The sequence below is a fragment of the Corvus kubaryi genome, unplaced genomic scaffold (genome assembly GCF_017639235.1).
Source record: "Corvus kubaryi isolate FWS band 111438036 unplaced genomic scaffold, C.kubaryi_AGA036_p1.0 37385, whole genome shotgun sequence".
Classification (NCBI taxonomy): Eukaryota; Metazoa; Chordata; class Aves; order Passeriformes; family Corvidae; genus Corvus; species Corvus kubaryi.
Window position 1 is genome coordinate 26,568,626 of NW_024581127.1, and position 11,646 is coordinate 26,580,271.

General features: G+C 45.7%; 1 protein-coding gene across 4 annotated transcripts in view; it reads right to left on the reverse strand.

The window, feature by feature from the left end:
• Positions 1 to 5,198: 5,198 nt before the first annotated feature.
• Positions 5,199 to 11,646, reverse strand: part of LRATD2 (LRAT domain containing 2) — a 7,402-nt gene continuing 954 nt past the window's right edge. For 2 of the 4 annotated variants that reach the window (XM_042036509.1, XM_042036507.1), the window contains exon 2: positions 5,199 to 11,161. In XM_042036509.1, coding sequence (XP_041892443.1) covers positions 10,269 to 11,156 — 888 coding nt within the window. In that variant the 5' untranslated portion in view covers positions 11,157 to 11,161 and the 3' untranslated portion in view covers positions 5,199 to 10,268. Of the gene's footprint in view, positions 11,162 to 11,326; positions 11,554 to 11,585; positions 11,645 to 11,646 lie in introns of those variants that run through there. The other 2 variants (XM_042036508.1, XM_042036506.1) reach the window with 2 other exon arrangements.

The window sequence follows — 11,646 nt, forward strand, 5'->3', positions numbered from 1 at the left end:
TTGTGCCTTTGCCATTATCTTGCTTTAGTGGCTCAGTTCCAACACACAGCCATGTACCACCTCATTATTTATATCCTGCTAGCATCTTATTTAGTACCTCAGCTTCCATCACAAATGTATTGAGATAACTGGATAAGAGACTCATTATAATTGCAGCTTCTCTGCAGGGGTCAGCACCTCCTCCCCATGATTATGATAAGGGCTCCAAGTGACACCTCACCTGCAAATGGTGTTTTTCCCTGAAGACTCACTTCCCACAGGCTAAAAGCTGCTACTGAATTTCTGAAGTAATATTTTAATAACTTAATTTAAGATTTAACAGCTTTCTTTCCTGAGCTTTGTTGTATAATTAATCCATGTGATGGGAACTCATTAGACTTGGGGATCTGAGATGCATCTGGACATGCAAGGGCTGTAAACAGCCCTAAAACCTGTGTTAGGGCCTATTTAAGGTGGACAGATGCAGAGCTGTGGATGGAAAGAACACATTATTTTATCCTTGGGGTTAATCAGAAACTACCTTTTTGATAGTTGGATGTGTCTTTCAATTATATCTGTAGTTTGTTATAATAATAGTAAAACCAACCAAGTTTTGTCCACTGATGTTTAAGGTGGCATCCTTGACTTCCTGGCCTGAGAAGATCTGGCCCAACACCTCCAAACATCATCTTGCATGCACTTGTGCATGCCCATGAGCTGTGGGCACTCCTGCCTCCTGAAAACATACCTGAAGCAGATACTACAGAGACACTTCAAGCCTGACATTGAACAGACCACCATGGGATTTTGTCTCTTTCTCTTGCTTAGTGCTGTGCTGCTGTGTTTATCACATGGAAGAGATGAGATCTGTCACTGCCATCCTCAAATGCTGAAAGAACTGAAGCCTTGGTGTCCCACTTCTCCAGAGAACACTGTAGCTGCAAGACTTCTACAAGGTTTCTTGTTTCCTGCTGCTAGTGCTCTTCTGCTTTGATATGATCCAGAGAATGCAAATGGGTCTGGCCCTAAGCACTGCTTAAAGCATTTGCTCAAGTTCAAGACCGTGTTCTGAATTAGGCAGAGCAGAGGTTTGAAACCACTTTCCAGGAAAGCACAGCTGAGTGAGCTGCCCATTTACCCGTAAGTATGGGTGTGGGTATCTCATTTCTTCAGCTTGCAGTGAGAGCTGCAGAACCCAGCTCCAGGGGACAGGCTGCAGCAGAGAACACCACAGCTAAGTGTGCACACCAGTCTGCCCCACTACTGAACGTTTCCCTCTTCTGCACATCCCTTTCAAGGGTGCATTGCTTTCTTGACAAGCTGAGGAACAAAAGTATAGAAAACACAAAGACAAAACAACACCATGAAAGGAGTAACACCTTTGGGCATCAGGGATATGTTCCTCACTGTGTGTGCAGTGCTGAGGTTCCCAGCAGAGCACCTTTTCCCCACTGGACATGAGCAACAGCTCTAATGAAAGCTTTGTAAAGAGGAGTGCTGCCAGCTGCCTTCTGTGGGAGCTGGATGAGTTGTGTACAGAGACCTGTTTTCCACAGACACAATTTACATAAGCACTGCACACATTTCTCTGTGTGCTGTCAGGGTGCCTCGATCCTTTTCTCTCAAGGCTCATCTTCCTCTGTACAATTTCTGTGGTGAGCCAGGTACACCTGTGTACCTGTTTTGCTCAATTAAACCTTTTCCATGGATGTGAGTAATCTATTTCATGGTCCAGAACATACTCATTTCATTTCCTCTGCCCTCCGGTGATTGAGTTAGTTAATACTTTATAAACACCTTGAGACCTCATCACACTAAGTACTGTACAAAGAACAGGGCTTGTCCCAGAACAATTCTTCTGAATAGGACAGGATGGAAGAAGCTCAGGAGAAAGAAAAAATTAGAGCACAGACTTTAATATGGTCCTCAATTGTTAATATTCCCAGTTAATTTCTGCTGACTAACTTAATGCAAGCAACAAATTCTGGTTTCGACATAGGGACTGACTACAGTTCTCAGTGACCCAGAGTGAGACAAATGAGCCTCACTGATCATGAGCCTCACTGATCATTTGACATAGGTTTCTAGCGAGTTCCAAACCCTTCCCACAAGCTCTGCCAGATCTTCCTGACCAAAGGGTGCTTTGAGTTCTTAATTTCCACTGGACTTTGCATCCAATGTTTGGGAGAGATGCACCCATGTGGTGGCTGGCCCTGGCGCACAGTCAGCAATGTGTTGTGGCCGACAGGGGCAGTCACTTGCCCAGAAGGGGCCAGAAACTCCACTGAGAGCAACAGAGATGCTCAGCAATGGTGCTGACGTGCCACTGGCATCCAAGGAGGGAGCAGCAGAGGAGGGACCCCCAAGGGGGGCTGGAGGAGGAGAAGGGCAGGAGGGGCTGCAGGCCCAGAGCAGAGATCCCTCTCAGGCAGCACTGGAGAGACCCCACTGGAGCAGAAACACTCCTGGAGCCCAGGGAAGGGCCTGTGCTAAGACAGGGAGATGAGGAAGGAGGGAGGAACGGCCAGGAGGGGCTGGGAGGGACCAACTACAGCCCATCTCCACCCCTATGCCCCTTGGTGTCACGGGGGAAAGGGAGGAAAGGTTTAATTTTTTTCTTTCTTTCTCACCATTCAAATCTATTTTAATTGACAGTACATGTAATTTTCCCCATTATGTGTCTGGTTTGCCTGTGACAGTCATGGGTCACTGATGCCCCTGTCTTCATCTCAACCCACAAGTTTTTCCATCTACTCTTGCTCAGTAAGAGTGAGAGAGCAACTGTGGAGGGTTGGGACCCTCACCACAGGGAGGACTCAGCTGTGCAGTCTCAGGCTGCAGGGTGCTCCTGGGGCTCCTTTTCTGCAGGTCTGTGGTGATGGAGGACCTCTGTGACCAAGGGAAGGAGCTGCAGCAGGAGGTCAGCATGCTGTGGAGCTACACAGATGATGAAAAGGAGGTTGACTGGATGCTCTCCAGGTTACAAGGGAAGCCTGACCCTTCAGCTCAAGGAGGGACAGCCAGTCTGTGCTTATTGGATTGGAAAACAGAGAATGGTCCATTCCTGTGTGCAAGAAGTCAAGCAGAGGTGTCATGGATGATCAAGGGATCCTTGACAAAACTCAAACACAAAAGACCTTCACCATATAAGTGGTAAAAGGTTGCTTGAAGAAGTCCTCAGCCTCCATAATTGGAGTTATGGAAAATAGGACTGGATTCAGCCCTGAGGAACCTGCTGCATTTGCATGTGCCTTGAGCAAAGGGGTAGATTAGGGGATCTCCAGAGGTCCCTTCCACCCCTCTGGATTTGCCATCGTTCTGCAAGTCTGCTGTTCCCTGTTCCCTTCCTTTCCCCTCTAGTCCTTGGGCACCTTGCCCTTGGCCATGAGGCACTGCCTCCTGCTACAGTGCAGAGCTCTTTGGAAAAAGCAAAAGGCAACCACTCTCAAACTGCAGCTTGGGCATCTTCCTTTACAACAACAATGGAGGTGTTAGTGGTGGGACTTTATACAGTATCCCAGAGATCTGAGCAGAATTTCAGGATGCATGAAGACTGAAAACTGATTTCCTCTTCTGCTTGGGGATGATGGGGATTCAATCTTCCCATCATTTCCAAATTTTTGTGGCATGAGGACCTTCATGGGTGTTGTACTGAAGTGACCCACAATGCACTGAAGAGGGAACTGAAGAGAAAACCTCTCTGTAGAAGTCCAGTGGCTCAGAGCAACCAGGCAAGAGTGCAGAGACCTTGGCACAGTCTGCATCCCTGTACATGCATTTTACATTATCCTATTTCTAGCTCAGGTGCGTTCTGACATAAAAGGGAAATGCAAATGTCCTTTTTAAGATGCTTCTTTTTGGTATCTGATGTCACATATATTCTGGAAGCAGCCACTGGGAGGGAGATCCTCCTTGCTGGATCTCCCTCCCTATGGGCACAGGCTGTGAGAGAACTAATGGACTGCTTTACTTTATGTACCTGGAAAAACTTTGGGGTGAAAAAAAAGGCCCAGAACCTCAAGATTGTGAAAGCACTCTGGTGATTAACTAAACACACATGCACAAAAAACCAGGTTAAACTATGAAGCTTCAGAGTTCAGTGGCCTCCAGTGCTAGGTGATAACTGAGCAGGGATTTTCACATATTGATCCAGTCACCCAAATCACGTTTTTGGTTCTTCATGTTTTCGAATCTAGTATCAGACACCTGAAAATTCAGGCACTCTTGCAGTCACATAGAGCACAGCTGGGTGCCTCATACATCTTGACCTAAGTCTATGCATACCAGAGCTACAAATTTGATATTATGGTAAATTCACACCTGCAGCCCTGAGCCTTGACAGCTGCTGTCTCCAATATAAGAATTTGTCTCACTTTCTCTCACCTATAAGACAGCTGTCACAGACAGCTGCCACCCACAGAAGAGCTAAATCTCCACCGATACTTTCAGCAGAAGTCTCATCTTGTTACAACTAGATTTCCTCAGGATGGTTTTATTCAAAGAGTTCTTGCTGGAGCTGACTCAGTCCTTTTGTGAGAGATTCAAATAGCTCCTTGTGGTCAGGATCTTGAGGACAAGTACAGTTTGTTGGTTGTATCACTGTTTTTGCCATTGTGAATATCCACCCAGTAGAAGGCTTTAATGAATTAACAATGGTTACCCTATGGATATATCTTACCACAACACACGACCCTTGTCACCTTGATTAAGAAATGTCCCTAAGCCTGGTGTGGGTACAACACAGATCCCACACCAGCCATGGACCAGCCACGAGACAAACCACCACACAAACTGAACAGTTGTACAGATTTCTCCAAAAACTCTGAGTTCTGTTCTCTCGTTTCTCCCTCTAGCAGACACTACATCTGCTCCTTTAGCAGTTGCTGGCAGACAAGACAAGCCCCAGTGCCAGCTAATACTATATGATCTGCTGCTGAATTAATTTTCCACTTAAAAATTAAATTATGAGCCAGATCCTCATTGGATTTAATACAGCTATCACCTATTAAGCATCTGATAGTCTGGCCTTGTATAGAGATTATTCCTCCTCTCTCTTTGTAGCAAGAATACAACCAAAGAGTTAGACTTTGATCTGGTGCGTGAAGGCAGTGAAAATATTGATTGTTTTGTGTCTGATGCATCCATCATGAGAAATTACGACTTTTTCAAAAAGCTGGAGAAAAACATGCCATTCAAAAAACAAAGAAAAGAAAGAAAGGTTGTAAAAGATACTATAAATCTTTTATTTCTTTTGAGTTACTATGCAATGCCCTTCATTTTGAAGGAAATGGTACAATCAATGATGTGTACTTCTTTCTCAGAAAAAGAAGATATTTGCACTAACAATTCAACATTTACTGACAAAAGACAGCTTACAGAAAATGCTCATGGTGGAAAAAAATCGTATTTGTGATTACACTTCTTATTGTGGATGATTTCATGAAGTGTTACAATGTCAGGAATTTCAAGTGTGCATTTAAAGAAAGCTTCTAATCCAGTATTAATGCAAAGGAATTTGAACCATCTAAACCACTGGTGTTCAAAATCAGCCTGACTTCTTCCTATTCACAGTTAAAGAAAAGCCTAATCTGAAAGTCTAAGCCCATGATACAATACTCCTGGCCTTATCACTGCACACTGATTTTTAAGAGTAGTCAAGCGCACCCAATTAACAGTAGATTTCTTACAAACAGAAACTGCTGTTGGAAACAGTGTATTTCCTACCTCTACTTAGTTACTAGTCTCCGATCTCTCATACAAAATTAACATTTTGCTTTCAAATAATATTTGTTCCTACATGGCTGTCAGCTTTATGGTTGGTGCTGTTAATTATCAGAAAAGCACAGGTGGGAAACCACTCGACAACACACTTCACATACCCAAGGACAGACCTTTGGTAAAACTTAACCAAAGGAGAAGAGAAAAAGAAAACCACCATTACATTCAAAATGTGCAACAGATTAATCACACAATATCACCTATTATAGTGCTGAGTGGAATAATGAAATCAAATGAACAAAAGGAGTTTGCCTAAGGTTTCATTTATACAAAACAATTCAAAGTTTACTTCCATAGTCTAGGGTCCTTCAGTCTGAAGAATACATTTTTCCAAGTAAGAAAATACAGTTTTTGAAGTAGCTTTTGGGAATTTTCCCTGCCTACTCTACAACTGCCTACCATGTTGGCCAGAGGAGTGCTAGAGTTGCTGTAACCAATACCTTGCATTCACACAGAATCAGGGATAACAAAATAGTATTCAGCTTACATCTTTGTTCACTGCCATGGAAGGTGAATGTCTAAACTGTGTTTTTAAAATTACTCAACCAACAGATAATTGTAGGTTTTACTGTAACACCTTTTCCAAGGCATTATTTGCATCAAACATGCCAATACTCCAGGGAAATAAGAGTGCTCATCTACATTTCCTAGCTGGAGCTACATTTACACATCTGGGGCTCAGCCTTGCCAGCCTTCACATGTGCATATTGATATTCACAGCAGTAGGTATGCCCAAATGAGTAAATTCATATAGATGATTAAATGTTTGCACAATCAAAGGGCTTTTAAAACAAATTATATTAACTTTAAATGTTAAAAACACAAGGGAAAGTTCAAGCATGACAAGACAAAGATACTGGAGAAATCTGCAGCAGATCACCAGCTTAGCTTACAACTGCTGTGTAAGACACCTCTCACCAAATCAGTGCAGCTCCTGGATCTCCAGGGGGAAACTGAGGCCAAAGTTTGGGCTGGGTTCCATGAGCTCTCTTTGGACAAGAGGTCCTTTGAGAAACAGCTTTCACTGCACTGCTTGTTCTCCCCTGTTGATTATGCAACCTCAGATCCTCCACGCTCCCACCAGACCTCACATTGAAATTCCAGACCCTCATTCACGAAGAAATGTAAATATACACTTAATTTCAAGCACAGGAATAGGCTTACTGATTCTCAAGTGGCCTCAGGTAGGTAAGGTCAACTCAAAACTTTAAACTCAGTACAGGTTTAAGGCCTTTGCAGAAGCACAAGCTCTGCAGAGGGATCACACCTGCATTTCTCTGTTAAAGCAGCTGCAGAGAAGAACACTTCTATCTATTCCTTTTCCCTCTCTTTTGTGATCTATGCAAAAGTCCTGAAGTGGACACATATATAAAAGAGTCAGTTTTCCTGGGAGATTTTTTTTTTTTTTAATCAAGCTCCAGAAATCCCAGCTTACTCTGCAGACAGTAACTGAGCAAAGTACAACAAAGACAAGAAACCAAGCAGTTGTGATGTGCTTCTACAATAATTTCTGTTCTCACATCCAGGTCATTACAGGTCCATGGCTTTAAAACCAGAAATGTGTGCAGAGGTGTTTAGTAGCACCTATTAAATAACACTGCCTAATCAACAGGTAGGGGAAAAGGACCTGCCTGTTAAAGATTCAACAGCTGCATCTTTATCTGCTGGAATAAGAAATCCTTGTATAGAGGTAGCCCTCTTTCAGACAAAATAAAAACAATGCCAAGGTTCCCTCCCCTCTTCTACTTTTTACACATAATGGAATGTCAGGAGACAGTAAATTCCCAAACATAGCTTGCGGGGAAATTTTAAAATTCCAAATATCAAACACCTGTATCCCAGGTGCCAGAGGAGCACAGAAGTTTTATAACACAGCAGAATGCATGCCAGACTCTGCTGTGAGACAAGCTCCCCCTTCGCTCTCTGTCCTAGCAAAGCACTGCAAGCTCTGGAATTCTTTGCTAAGGCCCTGTGCCTGTGGGGGAATTTATCCCAAAAGGCATGACCGGTACAGAGAAGCACCAAGACCAGCACAAGACAAGATTTCAGTTAGTCAAAGAAGCTTTGCTCTCCATTTCCAAGCAGATTTGGTCTGTTTTTTATTAGAACAAAAGAAGTGGGGAAAAAAAAGAATAGAAAACAAAGCCAGACTGTGCAGGCTATCTCAGAAGGAGAGAAATGGCTAAGTGTCATAGTTCTGATGTTTCAGACACAAGGGAAAAATATTTTCACAACTAGTTTACTGTTTAGTACCCTGTAGATACGTAATATTTGACATTTATAGCAGTTTCTATACTTTATGACCTAGAATATACTTTAGATCATGAATGAAAAATAAACCCATTCAGAGGACTGGAAAATAATGTGCATAACAACTTACTTTCAAATGCAAGGTTATGAAGGGTTTTTTTAAACTTTCAAAAATATCTCTAGGAAAATATTATTTTACATAGCTATATTACACAGTGAAATAAACTTTGTTATGTACAAGGTTTCAGTATGAAAGAAATCACAGCTAGACATTTGCTCACAGTCTAGATAATCTGTTGTCTCTATCAGTCAGTAGTACAACAGAGAGGCTCTTCTCCACTCTTTTTCAGACTGTCTTAGTGATCATTTCAGCTTTTAGTAGTTACTAGTAGTTGTATAAAACCTGTGTGCAGACATCCACATATTAACCCTATCACAGTCAGATATGGGTAGATATCCTATCAAAACAAGGTTAGACATCTGCTCAACAACCACAGTAACCTGAGTATAACTCAATTGCATATTGGTGAAAAAAACAACACTTAGTGCAGGCACCTGAGCTATAGCATTCTAAGGGAGCTTGGTGTTAAACTCTCCCGTGGATATAGGCCAAATCCTAGCTTGTATATTCTAGGCAGAAAACATGACACCACAAGCTATTTGGCTCACATTGGCAAAGTTGCTTCATATAATCTTAACTAGTCAAAAGCTTGTATCCACCTATTGTTAAATGACAAACTTTGCTCCTGTCCCAGGGGTGGAAAGGACATGGAGTACTTTGCTATTTGTGGTATAACTGTAAACAGTTGCGGGGAAGACTGTATTAACTATGCTTCAACTTTACAGCACACTGTTAGCTTCCATTATTTAAATTAACTCAAGCTTATGTTCAAGTTCACATCATCATATTGTGCTTTAAGGGGAAGAAATTTTGCATTAGAAACTACCTCCAAATCAGTAATTGTTCACACACCCTAGATTCCAGGACAAAGACCTGACAGTGCTGCCTGTGTGGGAGACCAGTTCAACAGTTGAAAAAAAAGTTCAGGGAATAGTCAGGGCAGGCAGCACTGCACTCCCCCTCCTGATGGACTTGCACAACTTTGGAGGCATGTCCTCTCCTCTAATGCTATAGCTCAGCTGCATACTATCGAAATTAGCTAAAAAAGGAAACATGAAATCCCTAATGAAGAGGAAACTGCTTTGGAACACCCAAACCCCCCTGCCTGTAATGTCTTCCAGCCTGTGCTCCCTTCCATCACAGCTGTGTTCACTGTGGTGCAGAACCTGTGCCATGCTCACAGCCATAAGCACCCAGCCAAGAGGTCACCCCCTCGAGGGACAGCTTACATAAGACATGCTCTTACATATAAGCAACCTGCTTCTACTACCTCTGTGTGTACTACAGACATAATCAGGAGCGCTGCCATTTGCTTCAGGGGAAGCCAAGGCAGCCTGTAATGAGCCCTGACACAGCTCAGCATCTGCCTGTAGGAGTCCCAGCACACGCTAGTGCGCAGAGTGTAACTGGGGTAGCAAACTTCCTTCCCTGGGACCTGTTGGCAATAAATACATCTTCTGTCCCCAAAGCCACATGCTGAGAGCAAAGGAGAAGGTCTCCCAGCCCATGTTCAACTTCCTATCAATTATGAAGGCACCAGCCACATCAAACCCATTTCGTTAAAATTGGTGGAGATTTCTGCCTTACACCTTCTGGGGGACTGGTTACTAACCCACGAAGCCTTGAGCCAGGCGAGAGACAGCTCCTTGCAATACCAGAAGCCACAGCTGAAGAGAAACAGCAGCAAAGAAGGGAAAACAATATCCTCATACTCAGAGCTACATGGTCATGGCCTGGAAGTTGTTGACTACTTCTTAATGGTATTAAATACTATTAACTTCTGCTGATAAGTAGATGTCAAAGGCATATAGCATCTTGTAGGGTCAAGCCTACTGGCAGATGGTTGAGGAAAAGGCTACGTGCGAACACGGCAGAGAGGAAGGGAAAGAAGTGAGAGAGGAGAGGGGTAGAATTGCCCTGAGTTTTATCCTCTACAAATAAGTCAGGGGTTTTATCAGCAAGCACTGAAGGAGTTAAGCACTAAAGCACAGACACTTAATCAGCTTTCCCCCTTCCTTTCACATGTGATTGGAATGAAGCTGCACCGAAGCAGCCCAAAGGGCTTATAACAGCTCAATTTCGCAGCCTTCAGTTTTAATCCCCATCACCCAGGCTAAGCAGTATGGTGGTGCTGAGACTGCTACTCCACAGCAGTCTGAGCATCTGGATGATGATGGTCTTCTTCCTCCTCCTCTGCAGCCTGCAGGTGGCTGGAGAGCTCCTGGATCACAGCAGCCCTACCAATCTGGTCATTTCTCCTCTTCTCCATTATCAGATCCTCCAGGCTCTGAAACTCCAGCGTGTGGCTGCGCTTGTCACCCAGCTGGATCTGCAATCGGTAGGGCTGCTTGCCTATGCGCAGCTCCCCGCCGATTTTAAACTCTCGCTTGCCGTATCGGCACCAGGCAGCAAAACACTCAGAGTTTCTCCAGCTCAAGTCCCGATCCTTGCAACCCACCTGCTCCAGGGCATTGCGCACCACCACGGCCGGGCTGAGGGGTTTGTAGCGGTACAGCTGGTTGGCAATGCGGCCCCGTCTGCCCTGGCTGGCATCAGTGAGGAAGCTGTTCACCACCTCCAGCCGATGCAGGTGCACAACTTGAAAATCCCCGACATAGACCACCCAGTGCGGATACTGGGCTTGGCACACAAACTCCACCAGGTCACCTGGTTTACACCTATTCAGCAGGTTCTCCGGGGTGTAGGTGCTCAGATGCCCCCCACCTCCTTCATCACCCTCCTCTAGCTGCGTGTCCTCCTCTGAAAAGCTCTTCTGGTAAATACACTCATCCCGGTAATAGACTGAGCACTCCACCTCGTGCAGCTGGGGATCGTAGGGCTGCAGGGCAGGGTTTTCACCCCCCAGGTCATGCACCGAATCCTGCTGCTGCTCCAGCTCATCATCGTCATTCGAAAAGATGTAGGAAACCCCGATCCTGGGCCCTTCATCTCTGTCCATACCTGTCGGGTCGGCCGTGGGAACTTCCTTGTAGTTGAGATGGGTCAGCTTCTCCACCTGGTTCCCCATGCCCGCTGCAACGACAGACACACGGCGGGGCCATGAGGGCGGGCGCGGGTGAGCGGCTCCCAGAGAAGCAGCGGGGGCATGAGCGCGGCTCCCCCCGCTCAGCGCGGTCCCTACCAGCGTCCCAGAGTGCGGTCGGGAACGGGGGAAGGGGGGACACGACACTTCCCTACCTGCACGGAGGAAGGCGCGGCGGCACCACCACCTGTTAGGCGGCGGCGAGGAGGAGGAGAGCGGCGCAGGAGCCGCCTAAGAGAGGGCAGGCACCGAGCCACCTGTTAGAAGGGGGCTGAGAGCGCCTGGGGAGGTCGGGAGGTCCGAGCTGGGAACGGCCGAGAGCGCACCCGCCCGCCGCCCAGGTGAGCCGGCCCGGGCCGCCGGCCAGGTGCGCCTCCCCCGCCCTCCACCGGCACCGGGCGGCCGCGAACTTACCCCGCAGGGCCGGCGGCTGCGCGGCGCCGGGAGCGGCTCAGGGCGAGCGGGCGGCGGGGCG